This window comes from Sturnira hondurensis, unplaced genomic scaffold, assembly GCF_014824575.4.
Source record: "Sturnira hondurensis isolate 20B ecotype Veracruz unplaced genomic scaffold, ASM1482457v3 Scaffold0014584, whole genome shotgun sequence".
Classification (NCBI taxonomy): domain Eukaryota; kingdom Metazoa; phylum Chordata; class Mammalia; order Chiroptera; family Phyllostomidae; genus Sturnira; species Sturnira hondurensis.
The window spans coordinates 1,278,116-1,302,110 of NW_028087215.1; the positions used below are offsets into that span (position 1 = coordinate 1,278,116).

Here is a 23,995-nt window from a genome sequence, read left to right on the forward strand (position 1 = left end):
TAAAAAATAAATGAAAATAAACCAGTGTTCTTCATTGAAGAACATAGTGGTAAACAGCACTACATACTGCAAAACATTGTAGGCAGGTTTTTTATGATGAAGGAAAATTGAGAACATTAATAAAAGAGGAAAAAGAATACCAAGAAAGGAAGGGATTGAATAGGGGAAATAAAGTCGATATTTTGGAACAAGTGTCTTTAGGGAAGTGGGAAGGAGCCTTAGAAGAAGGTAGAGACTTAACACTTCCACTAAGAAGAAAGAAAAAGGCAGCAAGGTGTTGTTAAGACCCAGAATTAATATCTCACAGACTTACTTGCATTTTGGCTGTGCTAATTATTTGGGGACTGTTGTAGAGCTTCTCAAGTGGTGATAAGGAGCCCTCCTTGGTAGGGGGCTGAGCTTTCACAGTGTAGGCTGAGCCTGTGCACTTGCCCTTCCCTTTGCCTCCGTTGCTCGTGCTCAGATGGGCATAGACCACCTCTTTCCCATCTGTGGGTCTCCCTGTTCGGACTGCCCAGCCTCAGGTACCTTCTTCCTCGACTGCTTGTCCTCCATCTCACCACTCATATTTGTTTGCTACTTCATAGTACCTGTTCCCATCAGAAATGACCTTGACTGCATGTCTTTTTGTATTTGTTTTCATAGTTTATTTTACCTATTAGAATATCTGAGTATTCATGATAAGAAAAGACTCATGTCATTTACTATTTAGTCCCCCACCCCTAGGATAATTGCATATGTGGCATCTATTCAGTAAAGATTTGATAAGACTATTTCTTTTTTTTAAATATTTTATTTATTTATCTTTAGAGGGGAAGGGAAGGAGAGAGGGAGAGAAATATCAATGTATGGTTGCCTCTCCCGCGCCCCCTGCCGGGAACTGCATCCCCTGCTGGGAACTGGCCTGCAACCCAGGCATGCGCCCTGACTGGGAATTGAACAGCAATCCTGTGGTTCGAAGGCCTGAGCTCAGTCCATTGAGCTACACCAGCCAGGGCTGATAAGACTATTTCTAAAAACTTAGTCTGTGATTGGGAATGAGGGAAGAGTTGGCAGGTTGGGAGATGGCTACCAACTTTCAGTAAAAGGACTAGAGTACAGAGCTGAGGATGAAGCAAGTATGTGTTGGAAACCTTTAGCTCTACAAGAGTTAGTTGTGGATAGAGTTACATTTTTTAAAAATATATTTTATTGGTTATACCATTACAGTTGTTCTATTCCCCTTCATTCCCCTCCACCCACACACTCCCTCCCCCACCATTCTCCCCTCCTTAGTTTATACCCACGTGTCCCAAGTTCTTTAGATTCTATATTTCCCCCACTATTCTTGCCCTCCCCCCTGTCTTTTTCTACCTACCATCTATGCTATTTTCTGTACCTTCTCCCCCCTTCTCCTCCTCCCACTCCCCTGTTGCTAACTCTCCATGCGTTCTTCATTTCTATGGTTTCACTCCTGATCTAGCTGTCCTCTAGGTTTTCCTTTGTTTTAGGTGTGGTTGTTAATAACTGTGAGTTTGCTGTCCTTTCACTGTTCATATTTTTCATCTTCTTTTCTTAGATAAGTCCTTTTAGCATTTCATATACTAAGGGCTTGGTGATGATGAACTCCTTGAACTTGCCCTTATCTGAGAAGCACTTTATCTGTCCTTCCATTCTAAATGAAAGTTTTGCTGGATAAAGCAATCTTGGCTGTAGGTCTTTGGATTTCATGACTTGGAATACTTCTTTCCAGCCCCTTCTTGTCTGTAAGGTCTCTTTTGAGAAATCCGCTGACAGTCTGATGGGTACTCCTTTGTAGGTGACTGTCCCCTTATCTCTTGCTGCTTCTAGGATTCTCTCCTTCATTTTAATCTTGGCTAATGTAATTATGATGTGCCTTGGTGTGTTCCTTCTTGGGTCCAACTTCTTTGGGACTCTCTGAGCTTCCTGGATTTCCTGGAAGTCTATTTCCTTTGCCAGACTGGGGAAGTTCTCCTTTATTATTTGTTCAAATAAGTTTTCCACTCGTGGCTGTTTCTTTCCCCCTTCTGGTACCCCTATAATCCGGATGTTGGAACGTTTAAAGATGTCCTGGAGGTTCCTAAGCCTCTCCTCATTTTTTTGAATTCTCATTTCTTCATTCCTTTCTGGTTGGATGTTTTGTTCTTCCTTCTGGTCCATTCCATTGATTTGAGTCCCAGTTTCCTTTCCATCACTATTGGTTTCCTGGACATCTCCCTTCATTTCAATTAGTTTAGCCTTCATATGTTCCTCTAATTTGTGACTATAATCAACCAGTTCTGTGAGCATCCTGATAAACAGTGTCCTGAACTATGCATCTGATAGGTTGGCTATTTCTTGGTCGCTTAGAGTTATCAGCTCTGGGACTTTGAGCTCTTCTTGCGCCATCTTTTGGGCTGTTTCTGCCTGTTATGTAGCAGGATCGGAGCCCTAGGTGTTCACTAGAGCAGGGCAACTCAGTCGCTGGGTTGTGATGCTGTATGTGGGGGCGGGGTCAACGAGGAACAATGGCGTCTGTCTGCCATCTCGTGCTGCGGCCCCCACAGGTGCAGCAGCCGCCACTGTCACCGGGCCCACGCGTTTTGTCCCACTGCACTCAAGTGTGCCACCGCCGTCAGCCCTCGCCCCCTGGGGCCTGCGGGGTCCGGCTCACTGTGCTCGAATGTGCGACCGGGTCAGTCTGACCCACACCCTGACTGGGTCCAGGCCACTTGCGCGCCTGGGTCTGGGGATCTGTCCTGCCCGACCCTGCTCTGCTGCTGGCTCCGCCTCTCTTACTGTCCCCGTTGAACATTTAGTGGTTGTCGGACTTCGGTATAATTCAATTTTCTGTTTTGTGGTTGTGTCTTTGTTCTCCAAACCTTTGTTGTGTTCAAACTTGGTTGTGGGAGAAGGCACAGTGCTTCCACCTATGTCTCCATCTTGGCGGAAGTCAGAGTTACATTTTTTTGTAGCCCATTTCAGAATTCTTTTATTTATTCTTACAGCCGAAAAGTAAATAGGCTAGTAGTTACCTAGGCTATCTTATTACTTGTTTGTCTTCAGTTAACAAAGTCTTTTTCTAAAAAAAATTATATACACGTACCATTCATTTATTTCTGTGTGAATAATAATATGAATAATGGCTACAATTTTCGTTTTTATATTTGCAAGGGCCAGACACCATTAAATACTATACATATGTGAGCTCATTTATTCTTTTCAACAATCTTATAAGGGCAATGCCATCATTATCCCATTTGCAGATGAGAAAACTGAGGCACAGAAACAGGTAACATGCCCAAGGTCACATGGCTAGGATCAGACCCGGGCAGTCTGGCGGCAGAGCCCAGCCCCTTTACCACTCAGTGATAACTGCCTCTCAAGACCTACTCCACTCATCTGGGGGCAAAAAGATTGTTCCTTTGTTGAAGCCAGACAAAGCTGTTCATCAGCTAGTCAGACAAAGCAGGTCAGATTGTCCTGCCAGGGGAATGTCCTTGGAGAAATTGTCCTGTCTGGGAACAAACCTGGAAGGAATTTTCTTTTCAAGGAAAGGAATACTTGGTTTTATTTTACCTTTTCTTCCCCCCTCTTCTTCCCCGCTCACGTCCCTGGCAACCCCTTTCAAGATAAGGTCATCTGAAAATTAAATTAATGTTCTGTTTACCCCTTCTTCCAGGTAATTTAATAAAGACTGGTCTCAACCCTAAACACCCTGCAGTGAACCTATATATGCTCTAGTAGACTGGCTCAGGTGATGAAAGGGGATTCCATTCTTTGTGGACAAACTTGCATTTGCATTCTGTAGTCTCGAATAGGTGACTTCTTAGAATGTTTGTGCCTAATGCTTTTCTTACAACCCAAAACACTGGGTATAAGTTTCAGCCCTCACTTTTCTGTTCTTACTCGTTTTTTCCAGTCATCTGCCCAAACTTCTCTTTATTTTTTTCCAATATTTTCTTGAATGCCATTATACTGATGATCAAGAAATTCTTATTTATAATAAATCGACTCCAGTTCCTCATTTTCTTAAAATTTACATGAGGAAAGGTTATGAAAAGGAAGTGAAAATTTTAAGTTCTTTTTTTTCTTGGATCCTGATCATTTATTTTATTTATTTATTTTATTTTTAATATATTTTATTGATTATGCCATTACAGTTGTTCTAATTCCCCACTTCATTCTCCTCCACCCTGCACACCCCCTCCCCCACCATTCCTCCCTTTAGTTTATGTCCACGTGTCTCAAGTTCTTTAGATTCTATATTTCCCCTACTATTCTTGCCCCCCCATCTATTTTCTACCTACCGTCTATGCTACTTATTCTCTGTACCTTCTCCCACCTTCTCCTCCTCCCACTCCCCTGTTGCTAACCCTCCATGTGATCTCCATTTCTATGGTCCACCCCACCCACCCCCCCGCTGCCCCGATCTATCTGTTCTTAGTTTGCTTTTGTTTTAGGTGTGGTTGTTGATAACTGTGAGTTTGCTGTCCTTTCACTGTTCATATTTTTTATCTTCTTTTTTCTTAGATAAGACCCTTTAACATTTCAGATAATAAGGGCTGGGTGATGATGAACTCCTTGAATTTGATCTTATCTGAGAAGCACTTTATCTGTCCTTCCATTCTAAATTAAAGCTTTGCTGGATAGAGCAATCTTGGCTGTAGGTCTTTGGATTTCATGACTTGGAATATTTCTTTCCAGCTCCTTCTTGCCTGTAAGGTCTCTTTTGAGAAATCAGCTGACAGACTGATGGAAATCCTTTGTAGGTGACTGTCCCCTTATCTCTTGCTGCTTCTAGGATTCTCTCCTTCATTTTAGTCTTGGCTAATGTAATTATGATATGCCTTGGTGTGTTCCTTCTTGGGTCCAACTTCTTTGGGATTCTCTGAGCTTCCTGGACTTCCTGGAAGTCGATTTCCTTTGCCAGACTGGGGAAGTTCTCCTTTATTATTTGTTCAAATAAGTTTTCCACTTGCTCTTTTGCTTTCCCTTCTGGTACCCCTATAATTCAGATGTTGGAGCATTTAAAGATGTGCTGGAGGTTCCTAAACCTCTCCTCATTTTTTTGAATTCTTGTTTCTTCCTTCTTTTCTGTTCAGTTGTTTCTTTCTTCCTTCTGGTCCACTCCCTTGATTTGAGTCTTAGTTTCCTTTCCATCACTATTGGTTTCCTGTGCATTTACCTCCATTTCAATTAGTTTAGCCTTCTTTTGTTCCTCTAATTTGTGACTAGAATCAACCAGTTCTGTGAGCATCCTGATCACTAGTATTTTGAACTGTGCGTCTGATAGGTTGGTTATTTCTTGGTCGCTTAGATTTATTGGCTCTGGGGCTTTGAGTTCTTCTTGAGCCATGTTTTGTTGTGTTCGCACCTGTTACATATGAGGAGCGGAGCCCTAGGTGTTCACCAGGGCGGGGCAACTCAGTCGCTGGGTTATGACGCTGTAAGTGGGGGTGGGGTCAGAAAGGGGTAATGATGGCCCCCTCTGCTGCTTCCCGTTGCTGGGGCCTGCACAGTCTGTCTCACTGCTTACTCCTCCGCTGGTTTATCTGCGCAAGAATGTGTGACCGTGGTCATCCTGCCACCTTGTGTCTTCACTGGGTCTGCCTGTTGCTACCCCACACCTGGGATCCACCCACGGCTGCCTGCACGCCTGGGTTGGGAGATCTTTCCTGCCCAACCCGGCTCAGAAGCTGACTCTACCCCTCTTACTGGTTGGCTGAAGGGTTTGTTGTTGTCGGACTTCCATATAGTTCAGTTTTCTGTGTTTTGGCTGCATTTTTGTTACTGAAACTTTGTTGACTTTAAACTTGGTTGTGAGAGGAGGCACAGTGTTTTCACCTATGCCTCCATCTTGGCAGAAGTCCCTTAAATTCTTTTTATCAATATGATTTGCCCCCCAATCCTCCATTTCTTGAACAGAGGGGTAGCAAACTTGTATTGGTCATTCTAACACCAGACCTTTTGTGCCTGGTGATGGTAGGGCTGCAGTCTGCAGGTCTGTGGGGGTGGCCGTGCGCTGCCAACTATTGACCCTGGAGTCAGACTGCCCAGGTGTTCCTCCTTTGCTCTGTCTGCTAACTGTGTGACCTTGGGCAAGTTGCCTGAGTTCTCTGGGCCTCGATTTCTTCCTTTTAGGAGGGAGGGGGCTCAATTTCTCTAGGTGGAAAATGGAAATATGTCTCAAGTCATTGCAAGGATTCCTTGAATTAACGTAAGTAAAGGATTTAGAACTGTGTGTGGAGCCCAGAAAGCTCTATGGAACCTTAGCTGCTGTTTCCGTGTGCCGCTGATGTTGCTGTTACTTAGGAAAAAATTGCTTTCCTTGTCACTGACTTGTGAAATGCTTCCTAAGCAAATATTATTTAAGTTCATCTTGACACATTCAAATGGTTAATTTTGTATAATATGCTTTTGTTTTTCTATCATTTATTGATTTTTAAATTTTGCAAGTAATTTATAGCCAAGTCAAAGGAGTCTTTTTATGCCTCTTATGGTTTAGTCAGATGACACTAAAAAACAGTCTAAATAAAGATGTCCTAAATATTTTTCTTTGCTTTCAAGAGTCAAATGTGTGAAGTATTCAAAACTCAATGTTTTCCTTGGGTTAGAATATTTTTGAATGCTTCTTTAATTTTAAGGAAGTTATTTTATTTATGTGTAAATATAGGAAAAGGCAGACACACCCACTGGTATTTAGGTACATTCAGGTGTATTAAGTGGCCTGTCCCTTACTCCCACTAAAATGTACATACTGCCATCTGCTGGAGAGAACTTTTATACAACATTCAGGCAGTATTTTTAAAAAAACAAATTACTGTCAATTTTTTAAATAAGTTAAACTACATCTTTTAATTAAAATTAAACACATTTCAAGGATGAGTCTTCACATCTCTCTCAGGGAAAACTAAGATGGGGCAGTTGTTTTTCTAGCTCTTTTCGGGTAGATTATGAGACTACATCCACAAACCTTTAAAACATTCTGCATGGGTACATGGGAGAGTGCTAAGGGCAGTTGTGGGGGCTTTTGCTTAATTTGAACACCCCTGTGACATAGGCAGAGCAAGCCCAGTTATAATTTGTCAGTGAGACAATGGAGGCGTGAAGAGGTCACATGAATAACAGGTCACTTGGTTCCTCCGTGGCGTAGCTGCCATGGAAGTCCTGGTCTTTGAATGTCGCATCCTGAGGTGCTAATTATCTCTCCAGCTCCCACCATATCCGCTGTGACTCCAAGGATAAAGGCATTGCATCTTAGTATTGACAAGGCCTGATGAGGTGAAAAGCAGCCAAATTATCAAGTTCATTTTAAAAGTAAATCATGTATGGGAAGCAACTTTTTAAACCTTGAAAGGCAAAACAGTGAGTGCTTTCCGGTACTTTGCATAAAATAGGCACCTAGTATTTGTTGCTTTGTCATGCTGAAAGAATACTTTCTTCTATGTATAAATATTCCTGCCTTATATTTGGTTATTTCCACCCATAAAACTTAGGTACACCCTGTGACAGTTCCCTGAATGCATGCTGACTCAGAACATCCTGTACCTAATTTTGGTCCTGTCAGAGTCCTGTTATCTAATTAGCTTGGACTAGTGGTGACTTTTGTTAGGTAAAACTTTTCTTTTGGTGAAGAGCAAAGTTTTAAATGTCTTTTTATTCCATCATATTAAAATGTAATATTTTCATGAAGTGGATACGATATATTTGAGTAATATTGCCAACATGAATTTTGTCCATTATACTTTCTTGGCACTAATTTTAAAATTCATGAAGTACAATGGAATTTATACATTTAGGGGGATTATACATGCATTCTGCTGACTCAGATATGACACTATTACCAATGTTTGTTAATTGTATGATTCTGAGATTTTCTGCGGTAGATTTTTCCTGTAACATTTAAAAGTGGACTTGTCACTGCTGTTCTGCAGTGGCTGTCTGTTCTCCCTCCCTTCCGTCACCTCTGCTCCAGAAACTCCTTTGTTTTACTTAAACCTAACTACTTTCTTTAGTTTTAAGTTGTATCGTTCTTCTATTTTGTGTATCTGCTGATTGCCTTCAGCCTTTTTTTTTTCACATTGATTGTATTTACATTTCAGTTACGTTAAGCTAAGTATGTGCTGAGTGAAGCCATGTTGCTAATTCAGAACAGCTGCCTTACAAAAAGTCTCTTGGAATGTCCATGAGTCTCTGGATGAATACATCAGTGGCAGGCTTGGCTTTGGGCTTTTTGCTTTTATTGGCCTATAATGTTAGGACTTCCTCGTTAGATAATTAACCTAGAAGAGGGGGCATGCAGTTTTCAATTAGGCAACGTGAGGTGTGGACTCCAAAAAGGTCATAAGAGATCAGCCTTTTGTCCAGCATTCAATTTTTCCTTATATTTACCCAAAATCTACCCCTTGAACAGTGTTCACTCATGGTTTTTACATTTGTTTTATGTAAATACACAGAATAAATTGAACCCCTTTTCCATTTGGTTGCTATTATGTCTTCTTTCTAAGTTTTTCTTTCCTCCTTTCCCTACTTTTATGTCCTTCCCTCCATCTCACTAAAGTTTTTATGAGCAGTTTGTTTGCGTGAGTTAAATATTTTTATCCTTACCTAACCCTGTGAGATAGTGCTTTTATTATGCCCATTTGATTGAAGCTCAGAAATTAAAGACCACAAACAGTGAGGGGTTGACCCAAGGTATCGACTGAGACTTTTAGTGTCTAGTGTCAGGCTCTGAGCCACTGTGTCTCTCTGGTCATTCTTTATGTGACACTTTCTCTAGGCTCCTTGCTCTTTGCCTTCCTCTGGATACATCCGTGTTTATCAATAACTCTTACATGACAGCAGAGACAAAAGGAGCCTGACACTTCAGGGGTACTCTGGCCTGTACTGGGACAACGTGGGGATGAGCTACCTGCCTGCACACCTGACAGCACATTTCCTTTCTCATTCCTTCGCTTACCTTGAACGGGGTTAAATTGGGTCTTTCCATTCCATGCTTGTGTGTGTGTATTTGTAGATAAATGTGCACATACGCATGCATGTTTCCACTTAAAAGGACTCTACATCTTGTTAAAGTACACTTTGTCATCTTCAGTGTACACTAGGTTCATCAGATCTTTTTCCTGCCTTTTATGCTCTTCTCTTTTTTGTTTCATGTACAAATTCAGTAAGTAAACCTTTAGTCTGCATTTAAGGCATTGGTTTTTTAAGGCAGTCTATGTAGGCCCATTAGATTCTTGAAACATTTCACTTGGGATTTCGTGGTCTGTATCTTGGTCAGTGTGGCATTTCACAACTTTATGATTCATGAATTCTTTTTTTAGAGTGTTCTGCCATTCTTGAGTTATATTTCTGTTTAAAGCCTCGCTTTGAGATTATGCCTATCTCCTCTCTGTAGGTTTTTAGTTGGCTGCACTCACCATTCAAATCTCCTGGATCTGAGTGGAAGTGCTTTTGGTTCTCCATTCCTCTCTTAGTTACCGGGATAAATGTTGGGTCGCCATTCTGGGAAACAGCTAACTTTGTAATCTAGCCTGACGACCTCACCTTTCCCATTCCTTCTGGCATTTGCGAACTTACTAAGAATTCTTTATCACACTAATTTTGCACTAGGTTCTGCAGAAAATACAGTGACTGTCCACTTTGGAGTCATATCTGCCAATAACTTATTGTGTTTTTATATGTCCGCTAATATCTACTGTCTTTCTCTTCCTCATTTGGATACAAGTATCTTGGACTATGACCTCTGAGGTTGCTTAAATTCTAATATCTACAATTTTATAGTATACCATGTCACTTTTAGAAATTTCAAAGTAACTTTAAAAACTAAATAAAAGCAGTTACTCAGCTTTGCTTTTCTCAGCTCTATCCATGGCTGCCATTCAACTGATAGGCACTTGTACAATCATATTCCCCTAAAGCACATGCTCTATGTTTGTGATTCTCCAGAGTTTACCAGCTCAGTAATTTACAGATCTAAAATTATTCCAAAGCTGAAGGTCAGCGATTTCATTGAAGAGTTCAGTTTAAACGAAGACTGCAGTACTTGTGATTACACGGAGGCTGATCCCTTAATTAGTAAGCAGTTCACAAAATTCTTCTGTTGCTTTTCTTTTAGTATTGGCTTTGTTTCTAGGTGAATGAGATTTACCACGACGAATCCCTCGGAGTACACGTAAACGTGGTCCTGGTGCGCATGATCATGCTGGGCTACGCGAAGGTGAGCTGACTTAAAACACGTGAGCCGCGGACCTTAGGGACCGGGTTCGCAAACAGAAGACTGTCTTATTGAAGCTGTATCCAACCTCGGCTGTGCAGAACTAAAGGAGAAAAATGACCGCAGTGCGCAGAGCTCTCCAAATCTGAGCAGATCATGAACCATTATTGTGTCGTGCCAGTCCCTGTGCTTTCTTCTCTCTGTTGGAGCTGGGGATAGTCACCCTGATATCAGACACGACCATATGAATGAAAAAATGGATACCATTGTGAGGAAAGAGAATTTTCCTTCCTTATTATTTTATCAAATCTGTGATTTATTTATTCATTCAAAATATATAGAGTGTGTGTGTCACATGCTTTCTAGGTGCTCCAAATGTATCAGTGAGGAAAAATAACAGAGACCCTTCCCTCACATAATTAGTTAAAGATAATATTTTATGTGTCTACCTTTCTGCTTAAGAAAAGTAAAGCACACAGTGAATATTTTCATTTTAAAGAGGCTTAGTCCTTTTGAAAATTAAAAGTTGGGTCAAAATGTACACAGTAGGCATTTCATGTGATATAACTAACTGTAGTTAACTTTAAAATGACTCTAGGTATGTCCCTGTCCTTGAATAATGAAATAATGAAAAGGATGAAATGGTGTCTCCCTTTGAGGAGAAATCTTAGGGAAAGTGACTAACTTGGCAGTCTCTTGATGTTTAAAATTATACGTTCCCTCCCATAATTAAATGCTCCTGATTGTGAAATACTAATGAAATTACATATTTAGCAAATAGAAACAATCCATATGCTTGCACTTCATTATGTATTGAACATACCCTTATTATCTGATGAGAGGGTGTCCTTGATCTTGTTTATCCCATAAACCTGACCAACTGTGTCAATAACACTGAATACAAGTCAACTCCAGCTGGAGATTTTAACAGCCTTCAATTGGTTATTAAATTTGTTTGGAGAAGTGTGTGATCAGCATGTAGCAAAACCAAGCTACTTTTGTTATAAATGCGAACACTGATAATAACATTTGCTGAAATATAACAAAACTCTTAGTCCATCAGCCAATTAGGGATGAATTTTGGGCTGCAAGTTCAAGCTCTCCTTCCATCAGAGGTACTCTTGGAGGTGTGCCTCCTGGGGTTTTGAAGGACGGGCTCTTTCCCTCTGAACTTTTAACTCCTGACCATAATGTGATAGTAACAACATTCCAAGGAACTTCACTCCATCTATGCGACCTATGAGATAAGTGTAAACCCCTCTTCATTGCTGTGAGCTTAAAAAGGGGTTTTTTCCCCAGTGTGAGGTTTATAGAATTTGAGTACTGTACATGAACTAAGATTTGACCAGCTTTGTCAGCTCATTGAAGAACTTACATTCTTCTCATATGCTGATTAATTCTGGACAAAGATCTTTCACTCTAACAGCTCTGGATAAAAGTCTCATGCCAGAATTGTTCCCTCTATTTTTATTCTCAATACCCATGAAACTGAAAATCTAAACCGAAGTAGGAGATATTCAGACTGCTAGAGGTCTGCACCAAACGACTAACATCAGTTGCCTCACAGTAGCAAGTCTCAGCATCACACACTCTCACATATGGGCCTGCCACCTTACACACAGATAACAGAGAGTGTCACAGAGATATCCTTCCTGGGCACTTAGAATTCCCAAACTAAAGTGGCTATTTAAATAAGCCCCTAATCATACTATCAAACATTATTTGAATGCTGTAATCCCAAATGTTAACTTCAGTGAAAGATATGTAAGGAAGCCTTTGGAAAAATGCTGTGTGTGTCTTCAACGTACCGTTCCCTCGCAGTCCATCAGCCTCATAGAAAGGGGAAACCCGTCCAGGAGCCTGGAGAACGTGTGCCGCTGGGCTTGCCAACAACAAAAATCTGATCCCAACCACTCTGAACACCATGATCATGCAATTTTCTTAACCAGGCAAGACTTTGGACCTGCTGGAATGCAAGGTATTTCCATTAATATGTTGGGGGGAAAAACTTAAGAGCATGACTTTTCAAAAGTAATGCTAAATCAGGGAGTCTGTTCAAATGTTCACGTCTCTACCTCCACTTTCCGCCGAGCATCAGCCAAGCATACATTTTCTTTCTATTGCTTCCAGTGACTTCTGTGGAATTCACAATGTTAAATGCCACTTAAATACTGTAATAAATTATACTCTCCTTTAAAATAATGACTGTGCATTTGGGGCATGGAGGGGACGCTGTAAAATGCAGTGTGAGTTCCACTGAGTGTTTGGAATGGGAAAAGAGATGCCGTAGAACCGACTGCTGCCAAGAGCTTTCTTCCAAAGCCAGCTTACATTTATCTAATAAATTGTGATGCCGGCTTTGGGAAAAAAAGACTGACGGTTTTCTTTTCAATGTTGATGGAATTTCTGGCTCCCTTCGTCAGGACCATGATATGAAGGATCATTCTGTACAACAGAAAGGCGAGGCTTAGTTGGCGGGCGGACCAGAATGGTAACCCCGGGCAGTTCCTTCCCATAAGAAAGGAGAACATGCAGACTCAGTGCATCTTTTCAGAGACGATTACCTGTGGCTTTCCCAAGAGAATGTGGCTAGCAGGGAAATAATACTGCCTCTGTTTCCTGAAAAGCTCCCCACCCCCTAGGCAAAGGTCCAGTAGTAATTCTTAATGGGTTTTCTCATAAAATGAAAACAAAAGTAATTGTTATTCTCTACAGGATATGCTCCAGTCACAGGCATGTGTCATCCAGTGAGAAGCTGTACCCTGAACCACGAGGATGGTTTCTCATCTGCTTTTGTCGTAGCCCATGAAACTGGCCATGTGTAAGTCACTGTTGACAGCTACGAAGCTGAGAAAGGTCTTTTCTTCCCTGCTTCTCTCAGTATTGTTCCTGCTTTGGGCACAGTGCATGCCTGCGTGTGGCTCCTGTCCCTTGCCAAGTGTGAAGAGCTGAAAGCAGTGGCGAGGTCATGCACTGAAACCAAATGAGTGACTAGCTTTCAGAGACACCCTGCTATGAAATACGAAAGGTCTTTCTGTCCGATCGTTCTCTGTTTCACAGTTCCTGTGACTCCTCCACAAAAGCCATGTTCACTTGAAAAATAGGTATTTTCCTGTACAGTAAGTCCTTGCTTAACATCCTCGATAGGTTCCTCAACTTTATGCAACACGACTTAAAATAAAACCAGTTTTACCATCGGCTAATCGATATAAACAGGAGTTAAGTTTCTGTGGCACCTTATCAACATTCTAAGGAAACCACATTAAACAGGATGACTTAATTTGAGGATCTGTGGCATTTATTTTTAAGGCAGAAATTAAGCAGATGCCTGGTGCCTGTGATTCTTACCAGGGAGCTCTCATGTGTGTTCCAGGCTGGGCATGGAGCATGATGGACAAGGCAACAGGTGTGGCGAGGAAACTGCTCTGGGAAGTGTCATGGCGCCCCTGGTGCAAGCAGCGTTTCATCGTTACCACTGGTCCCGATGCAGCGGCCAAGAACTGAAAAGATACATTCAGTATGTCCCTTTCTGCATGTCGTGAGAGCATTTATAATATGAAAGAAATACAGACGTGAAAAGGACTCTTAGGATCTTGTTCATAACAAAACTCCCAGTGATTGGGAACTATTGTTCATAGGAAACATTTTCCTGTGACCCAAAGTTTTCAGCACAATGATTCTATAATATGATCACAATATTTTAAGTCATAAGCCTAGAATTGAAGTGATTTTTTACTGTGATTTTTTAAAGTAAATTCTTCCTGGAATCTTGGATTAATGGTTAAATTTGAGTTGAGGATAAGGAGCAGGTTTTTGAGAAAGGTTTAGCCAAAAAAAGCTTTAAAGGGATGCTTTTGGGACCTTGCTCTGTGATCTAATGAAATTCCAAAGTATATAACCTAAGGATACTTTTGTTTTCAGTGGGACATGATAAAAGAATGGGACGTTTCACTACATGTGATGTTTTCCTTCCTACAGTTCCTATGACTGTCTCCTTGATGACCCTTTTGAACATGATTGGCCCAAACTCCCAGAACTTCCTGGAATCAATTATTCTATGGATGAGCAATGTCGTTTCGACTTCGGAGTTGGTTATAAAATGTGCACTGCGGTATGTTTCTCATAGTCAATTTAGATCTTGCGTCTTGAAATCTATTTGCATAGCTCCTGTTTGGGGAGCTTGACAGACCCACTGGTGAGTCTCACTCACTCGTGAGAATTTTTTCCAGTGATTTTGCATTTGCCAGGTCACTACGTGTTAAAGTTAAGTGCTTTATGTATACTGTCTTATTTAGTCCTGTGACAGACTAGATGGGAGTTGGGATACTCCTTATTTATTTATTTTACAGGCGAAAAAGTCAAGATTTACAAAGATTAAGCAACTTGATTAATTCAGACATCTGGTAAACAGGGGAGCTGGACACCAAAACCAAGGCCGTCTGGCTCCAACCTACCCCAGTTGCTCCTTTGGTTTTTTAAAGTCATCCTTTAAAGATGACTTTTAAGCATTAGACAGGATGCTTTTCATCAACTTGTTGGCCAGGATCCCATGTAGCTGTGACCCCAGGGAAGGGTGGTGCTGGTTCAAGCTCCTGTGAGAATCAGAAGGCAGAGCAGGGGGCTCAGGAACTCAGGCTTCGTGGTCAGACTGCTGGGTCCTAGGGGCCTGGACCTGGCACTTGCCGGCTGTGGGATTTCAGGCACCTTCTTTACTTTCTCTGTCTTAGTTCCTCTGTGGATAAAATGTGGATAATGATAGTGTTTCTCTCATAGAAATAGATCAGGGTTCAAGTTGATAATGAACTGAAGTGCTTAGTATGATCTAGGCACATAGTAAATACTCCATGGAATCCAGTGGCCAGCCTTCTATGTAGCTATTTAGGTTAGAGGGATGTTCTATTAAGTTTTCTATGTTGAGATTTAGTGGTTCAGAAAAAAGGGGGTGCTTTTTAAGTGCTGGAGCAAACGCTATGTGTTAGAGCAAAAAAATTAAGTATTTCATGGTACTGAAAATAAATGATATGCTGTTTGAAATCTTCCATATGCAGATAGCTTCAACCATTTGGACTGTCCGTCAACTATACGTTGTCAGCTCCTTACCACCACCATTAATGTCTTGACCTGAAAATTCTAAAACTAGGGCTCAATATGGTGGGAAAGTACGTGTCTGAATTAAATAATAGGAATTAGAACAAAAAACCCAGGTCCAAAATGAGAATTAATTAAGAAAGAGCTCTGACCACAGGCTCTGTGTAATTGGTGGTATAGCCAATGACATGCAGGTAAATTGCTATTTGATAATTTTCAAAAATCTATCTAAAGAGTGGTAAGATGTTTACAGTTATAAGGAAAGCGGACAAGTAAAGAGCATGCAAAAATATGTGGGCTGACACACACTTTGTGTATTGTCGTGTGCTGTTTTAGGAAAATAAAAATATTGTTAAGACAGAAAACTAAGATTCTAGTTGGGGTCTTTGACTGCCTTACTTGTAACAATAACTACAGCCTTACCTCGTAACCCGCATATTCTCAGCCGTGGGTTGTTATGAGGCTTGAATATATGGAAAGTATTTTATAAACCACATGAATGTACTATAATAGTTTGTTGTACCCAGAATACACTATCTTACACAGAAAGTTTGACAAATATTTTCTGCTTTTAGTCAGCTCATTATGATGGGCATTTTTATTACTTATATCTGATTGGTTCATACTTATAGGGATTAAGAGGAGCCATTTTGATAGCTTGAGAGCTGCAAAACCATTATCATAAGTTTACATATTTAACATGTTCATAATAATTACTTTTAAAAATTCCAGTATTGTCTATTTGAAAAGCAAGAAATAGAAATGACATGCAGAAATGTTAAGAGTCAGCTAGAGAGTTCCAGACAGATCATTGTTTATCACCGTTATTTTAGAAAAGCAAACTAAAAATAGTCTCTACTTGGAATTCTTAGATAGTAGTTTTTTCTCGTCGTGCCACAACCTTGACTTTAAATTTAGCCTGAGGTTAAAATATCCAAGGAATATAATGTGAGGAAATTGTATAGAAGATGCTGTTGGTACATATTCTGCCATCTGCGTTTTATTGAGATTTTGATTCCCTCTCTTCCAGTTCCGAACCTTTGACCCATGCAAACAGCTGTGGTGTAGCCATCCTGATAACCCCTACTTTTGTAAGACTAAAAAGGGGCCCCCACTTGATGGGACTGAATGTGCTGCTGGAAAAGTGAGTCCATACCAGGAAGATTTAAGATATGGGGCGCAATAATCACCTTTAAAAGTCTGGGAAATGATGGACATAGCTGTACTGTCATTTTTATGGATACCATAGTACATGAGGTTGCATTGTGATAATGTACTAACATTGTGTAGTCATTTCCAAGGACCCCTATAACAAATTACCAGAACCTTGGTGCCTTAAAACAACAGAAGTTTACTTTCTCACAATTCTGGATGCCATAAGTCCCAAATCAGTTTCACTGAATCAAAACCAATGTGTGAAGCTCTGCTGGAGACCCTGGCCTTGCCTCTTCCAGCATCTAGTGGCTGCCCACATTCCTTGACTTGTGTCTCCATCACTTCAGTCTCTGACTTCATGACCACATTGCTCCCTTCTCCTCTTTTGTGGGCAACTATCCCTCCATTCCTCTCCTAGGAGGATACACATGATGGTATTTAGGGCCCATCTGGATAATACAGGGTAATCTCTCCTCAAAGTCCTCAACTTAATCATATCTGCAAAGACTGTTTTCCAAATAATGTAACTTTTACAGATTCTAGGGCCTGCTGTCTTTGAGACCCCACTCTTCAGCCCACTACAGATAGACCGGGAAGCAGCAGCTCAGTAGGACATCTGGGACTCTGTGAATGGGATTTGATTTACTTGCTGGCCTCCCTCTCCTTGTGCAAATGTCCAGAAATAAAGTCTTGAGCATTTATACAGAAGATTTGGCCTTGCTCCTTGGGGAGAGAAGCCCAGAGGTTTTAAATCTCCAATTGTGCAGTCAGGATTGAATGCTCAGAAACTGGCTAAGGGCCAAGCTACCTTACTCCTAAGGGGAAAGGTCACCCATCCCCAAACAAAGGCGTGTTAAGAACTCAAGTTGACGTGCCTTGATTAGTTTGGAAATAAGATATTGTAGACAGGACCAAAAGCAGGCAAAGAAGATTTATATAGCTTTTAGTTCTTTTCAAGCCCTTTAAAGCTCCCTTTTAAATGTGTATAATCTGTACTTGCAATGAGGATTACAAGCATAATTAATAATAATAATAATAACCTGCCATTATTTATACTTAAGCTTTGTTAGTCACTATGCTGAATGGATTACATACCGTGTGCTGCTGTGGGAAAATCTAGTATTACAAACTTTTGACTAAAAAGCAAGAGCAACAATGAGTTGATTCATTTTTGCTGTATAAAAAAGATAGACTCCAAGTCAACTCTGAACATCAACTTCCCTGAACATCAACTTCCCTAACACATTTATATTATATTTAAATTTACCAAAGTGGAGTTTTAAGAAACACTTTTATTATATGTAGAATGAAAAAATAAGTCAAAATGTTGGAAGGGAAAAGGCCTCGGACCTGCTGTGCACTGAGCACTGTGAGCAGGTGCCCAGATGCATTCAGGATTACAGCAGTTCCCACTCAGTCGCTCCCTGGTCGGTCAGACGGTCATGTCACTCATGTTCCTTTCTGGGGCCCACATTTCCATGTTTTCTGCTGTGGAAACTAGGTATGTAGATCATTTTATTGGTTATGTTTGATACTCATAAATGTATCATATAAAAACTCATCAGAATGAATTAGTTAGTATCTCATTTTTATACTTAAAAATGCAAGTCTAAATTGCCCTTTATATAGGGGGTCTTATTTTTATAAATACTTTTGGGTAATTTTAGACAAATTTTCACCTGGTGGGCACGGCAGGGAATGAAGCCCTTTCATTTCTTGTGTAACGACTTCAGCTTCAACATAGGCGTGATTGTCATAGTTATTAATCTTTGTCATTTTCCTAAGTGGTGCTATAAGGGCCATTGCATGTGGAAGAATGCAAATCAACAAAAACAAGATGGCAATTGGGGGTCATGGACCAAATTCGGCTCCTGTTCCCGGACGTGTGGAACGGGTGTTCGTTTCAGAACACGCCAGTGCAATAATCCAATGTGAGTATGACCCCTGTAATTCCGGTTATTTTTGTATAGGCCAGAAAATGCTTCAATGCACTGTTATTATTGTTTTCTTTCATCAAGTACACTTAAAATACAGAACATGAAAACTAAGGGTTTAAATGTCTATTTTAGGTAAAACTCCATTTGTCAATTTTTGAAGAGTAGTCAGTGGGGAAGATGAGAAGCTCAAGTGAACATTACAGATTTTGAAGGAGTCACTATTTAGGAATATTAAGAATCTGAGCAGGGGAAGCCCTGAGATTCTCTGTAAGAAGCACAGGTGTGTCCAGGCGGGAGCGGCACCAACCACAGATGCTCACTCACTCGGGGTTGGGAGGGCGTGCTTCTGGAGGGGGGCAACCAAAAAGAATGGGGAAGAAGGTCAGGCATTGTTGGGCAAAGCTATTCATTTATTCACTTGGACTAAATTGATCGAATCCCTCTAGCATGCTCAAGAAAATATATTTTCTAAGGGAAAAAAATAACCAAAATAGCAATCTTCAGACATTCTTCGTTGTCTAGGGTTTAGCGTGTGAGCAGTGCTGTGTCTCCAGCAGCAGGATGGCTCTGAGCACATCCTGTACACAGACTGCATGCCGCACATCTGTCTTCACAGGAAGTGGTGATGGTACTATTAGCGGCAGTCACAAAAACAATAAAAATTGCCATAGTAAGAACAGCTAAGTTTCACTATGGGCCACACTGTGTTCTAAGTGTTTTAAATATGTAACCTCATCCAATTCTCTCAATTTTCCTCTAAGGAAGAAAGGCTGGGAAACTGAGGCCTAGAGCTGTGGTCAAAATCTTTTTGAGTTGCACCTACATGTTTTGTGCATGGCAGAAAATAAAAATTTATCTAGCCTATATTTGTTATTCCTTTATATACTTTGCCATGCATTTAAAAATACACTGTTTAAAAAGGCATTTTAAGCTGAGTTTTGGGTCCACCCCTCTTCCTCCTGCCCCCCACCCCCAGGGAGAGGATGGTGCTTTCAAAAGGGATTGAAACGAGGAATTATGAGTCCATTCACTCGGTGCTGGCAGCTCAGAAGCTCTGGCTTTCTGCCTGCACTCCCTCAAGCACTGTCTGTAAGCTTCAGCTACTGGACCGGAGCCAAGAGGTCTTTTTTTTCCCCAAAGATTTTATTTATTTATTAATTTTTTTAGAGGGAAAGGGAGGGAGAAAGAGAAGGGAACATCAGTGTGTGGTTGCCTCTTGCACGCCCCCTGCTGGGAACTTGGCCTGCAACCCAGGCATGTGCCCTGACTGGGAATCAAACTAGCAACCCTTTGGTTCACAGGCTGGCACTCAATCCACCGAGCCACACCAACGAGGCCAAGAGGCATTTTTAAATGTTGTCTTTTCTTTAGGCCCATCAATGGTGGTCAGGATTGTCCAGGTGTCAATTTTGAGTACCAGCTTTGTAATACAGAAGAATGCCAAAAACACTTTGAGGACTTCAGAGCGCAGCAGTGCCAGCAGCGTAACTCCCACTTTGAATACCAGAACAGCAAACACCACTGGATGCCCTACGAACACCCTGACCGTGAGTAGCGGCCTGTTCCTTTCCTCCTGCACCTGGGGTGACTTCGAGTTTATGCTCTGTCTTCACCGTTCCTTTGGACTCTTGATCCCCACTTGGTAATTTAGAAACCTTCGTGCTTACAGGGGTAAGTCCTTCTGGGTTTCCAAGAATAAGGCTAACATCCTCCTTTCTCTAAAGAGGTGAGAATTCTGGAATAGTTCTGTCAAGTAGCACTACCCCATCACTACTGAAGGACCAAGGGAAATCAAACAAAATGAAAAGCATGGAAGGGATGTTGAGTTTTCCTGATTCAACAGAAATCCCTCTCCTAGGAAACGCTTTTGGAATATTGTGATCTGTCCTTTCTGAATAGCTAAAGGAAAATGTAGTTATTTTACAATGGGGTCAATAGCAAGAAAAAGGCTACTATTTAATAACAACAGAAACTTCATAACCTTTTTACTTTTGTACTGTATGCTATTATTAAAAAATACACTTGGAGGCTCTCTTTTAATGTTTCACTTCTAACCCTTAAACTTTCAGTTAAATATATTCAAAGGAAAATGTCTCATCATATTTCTTATTTGATTGAATAAAAAAATAGTTACATGATTACCATGCAATATAATACACTGCTGAATTCAGTTGAAAGCCATTTTAAAAGAAAGATGCATCCATGTTGGAATTCAAAGGTACAACGCATGAATAAAAACGCATTTTTCTACCAATTTTGGTCAAGTGAGTCACATAAATTATAATAAATTTAATGAGGTTACACAAAGTCAAAAACTTTAGTAGCTCATTGAGTCAAATGAAAGAGAAACTCTTTCAGCACTCTAAGCATCACTGAAAGGAAAGTGGTTCCGATTTAAAGTTTTTGAAGAGCTGTAGTTAAATCTAGGGTTGCCGTGCAACCTGGTTTTGCCCGGGAGAGTCCCAGGTTAAACCTGTTGTCCTGGTAAAGAAAGTAGTAGAGCCCCTTTTCACTCTCAAAAGTATCTCAGTTTAGATGTTAAATCAGATGGTCACCCTAGTTGAAAAGGCGCGCTAGGTATATATAATTTCCTCTCTCTATATTTATTTATACCCTATTTTGTTTTTAGGGAATCACATGAAAACTTTGTATTTAAAAAATAAACTATACTCTGAAATATACCATTTTATATAAAGAGTTGACTTAATTTTCCACCTTATGCAGCCAAGAAAAGGTGCCACCTTTACTGCCAATCCAAAGAGACTGGAGACGTGGCGTACATGAAGCAGCTGGTGCACGACGGAACGCGCTGTTCTTACAAAGACCCGTACAGCATCTGTGTGCGCGGAGAGTGTGTGGTGAGCTCCCTGCAGTGCTGTGCCGTTCTGCTTTAACTAACATTCATCTGCATGTTTTCAAGATTTTTGAACTGTTTCTGATCTGTGAAATCACATTATGATGTGAATATAGGAGTAGTTCAGTAGCTAAACTAAATCTGGGAGAAATAGCACTTAATAACATCAAACTTTGCTCACTGGCTGAATGAATATTTAAATACAATCTTCCTCATATTGAGCCAAGTTACTCTGATGTTTGCTGGTTGGGAGTACAATTTGGGAACAATGCCTTTGTTTTGACAATTTCAATGTTAAATGTGTTTTATCTTTTCTTTAAGAGATAATTCTCTCCTCCTCTCAACTTCCAGTTGATTTTAAGCTTAAGCATTGAATTTAACATCTGAACCAAAGTAGTGAAGTTGCAAAAACTGTGTTTGTATCTTATTTAATCTTTTTAAAATGCAGTTTATTTTCTTATGTGTGTTATATATCATGTTAAGTTGGTATGAAATTATCCTTTTTAATAGTTCATTGTATTTTTCTATTATAATTTATCACCCCTGTACCCTCTCCCACCTCCACCTCCCCCCATCCCCACCATCACCACGCCGTTGTCCATGTCCGTGAGGTTTTCGTTGTTCAATCCCACCAGGCCATATGCCCCCAGAGCTCTCATCTGAAATATCCTTATTAACTGAACACATTGCTTCTTCCTGTTTGACTCATTCTCACTTCAGAACAACTTGTGTTATATTAATGAATCTTAAGTGTGCAGATGCCTCATTTGGTCTGAAATTCTCCCAAAAGTGCGCTCGGGGGTTCATCTTTCACCCCCCACAGTGTGTCGTACGTCAAGGGATGTGGGGTCAGTATTTCCTCCGCACACTTTCATCCTGCACCTACCAGCGCAGTGGCATACCTGATTAAACAAGGTCATGGTTCCCTAGGGTGAGAGTGATGTCAAACCTTGCCTTGACACATCAACAATAGCCACATTTACCATCTTCTTTCCGCAGAAAGTGGGCTGCGATAAAGAAATCGGCTCCAACAAGGTTGAGGACAAGTGCGGCGTCTGTGGAGGAGATAACTCCCATTGTCGAACCGTGAAGGGGACCTTCACCAGGACTCCCAGGAAGCTTGGTAAGATGCGGCCTTTGATGAATTTAGCATCCCTCTCTCTGATCTGTATTTTTTGAAACTTCTTTTAGGAATGCAGCCTTTTCTCTATAAACATAATCAAATATTAACTGCTGATTTATTTTTATTCAGATGACCTTTAAAAGTTAAAAAAAAAAAACCATTGAATTCATGTCCATAGCATTCGTAAAAAATTATCTACTACATTTTGATAAAAAACAAATAAATCACTATCAATTATAGTAGCTAGCTAAAATCTTTGTTCTGTTTTAGTTTGCTTTTAATAAAATGCATTAGACCTAATAGAATTGGTGCTTACTTTGAATTTTTTGTTGCACATAAATTGTTGATCAGAAGTTAAAAAAACATAAAACTTTAGATACAACTTATATTATCTTTGGTTCCTTTATTTTAAAAGTGAACAAGTTTTGCCTGTTTATAAATCTACACATCTAGGGTCCATATTTCACATAACTTTGAAAATTTTATATTAAACAAAACTGAGGTACAACCAAAAATAACCTGAGGTATAATTTCTTATGTGTATGACGTTTTGTGCTTTTTAAACAATCAATGACCTGGTCTTAGTCATATGGGAAATTTCAACAGATGGAACAACAACAAAAAAAAAACCCAAAATAATATGCAAAAATATTAACAGTATTATAACTATCCATTTGAATTTTTATTTTTGAATTTTTATAAAATATTTAGATACAGGCATTTATTATTAAACTTTCTGAGTTTATTACAAATATTTAATTATTCAATAACCATTTATTGGACAAATGTTTCTGACAATTCTGCACTTAACACATTTGATGTGGTGCTTCCCTTGAGAAACTTCTCTTCCATTACCCAAAGCCCTCTCAGTATGCAGTTGTCCTTTATGGAATGAAGGAAAACAAAGTAAAACAAATAATTTTGGTTTACTTTGACTGAGAGCACATTATTGTAGTGGTAATTTTCCCTTTTAGAAGAAAAGAACATATAAAAGAGTTGGTCTTTATCCAAGTGGAATAATTCTCTTAGTTCTCCTTATTCTCACTGCACCTCAGCTGGCCCACTCAAGCCAGCCCCAATGTCTTTCTTAGGCATTCCTTACTCTAGTTATGGGTGTCTGTCATTCCTGTGTGGTAATTTACTAGGTTTTGTACTTTGAACATTGTTAAAAAGCAAATATTGCCATTTCCAGCTGATTATATTATTTTAATAAAGCAAACAGAATTAGAATGTTGTATATAATGTTTTGGTGGAGTAAAATGTAATTTTCTCCATCTCTTTGTGAAGTAATTTATGGTGCTTTACAGCAGTTATGTATTTTTATTTCAGATGTAAAGTAATTCACTTTGTTTCCAGTGTGAATGAATGTAATGAAAAAAGTTTTTGCCATACTCATTTATTCTGTATATTGTGTTTAATATGAGGTAGTGATTTTTTTTCAGATACTTCAAAAATTATGCTAACCCTGCAAATCAAGGTCGGATGAACAGAAGAAAGCTTTCACCAATCAAACAGATTTAAACTGTTAAAAGATCATCTAACATCCATTTCTATGCACTAAGGCTGTTGTTATAGTCATTCAAAGACTAATTAACATTTTCCAACAGGGAAACATTTAAGCAAGAGGTGCCATAAAGAAT

At 40.1% G+C, this 23,995-nt stretch overlaps 1 protein-coding gene across 1 annotated transcript in view; it reads left to right on the top strand.

Moving 5' to 3' along the window:
• ADAMTS3 (ADAM metallopeptidase with thrombospondin type 1 motif 3) overlaps nucleotides 1-23,995 on the top strand; it is a 239,981-nt gene that overhangs the window by 196,882 nt on the left and 19,104 nt on the right. Inside the window, exons 6-15 of the mRNA XM_037063442.1 lie at nucleotides 10,118-10,201; nucleotides 12,020-12,176; nucleotides 12,914-13,019; nucleotides 13,572-13,715; nucleotides 14,177-14,309; nucleotides 16,317-16,430; nucleotides 18,227-18,372; nucleotides 19,750-19,925; nucleotides 21,103-21,236; nucleotides 22,232-22,355. Of these exons, the coding sequence (XP_036919337.1) occupies nucleotides 10,118-10,201; nucleotides 12,020-12,176; nucleotides 12,914-13,019; nucleotides 13,572-13,715; nucleotides 14,177-14,309; nucleotides 16,317-16,430; nucleotides 18,227-18,372; nucleotides 19,750-19,925; nucleotides 21,103-21,236; nucleotides 22,232-22,355 (1,318 nt within the window). The remainder of the gene's footprint in view (nucleotides 1-10,117; nucleotides 10,202-12,019; nucleotides 12,177-12,913; nucleotides 13,020-13,571; nucleotides 13,716-14,176; nucleotides 14,310-16,316; nucleotides 16,431-18,226; nucleotides 18,373-19,749; nucleotides 19,926-21,102; nucleotides 21,237-22,231; nucleotides 22,356-23,995) is intronic.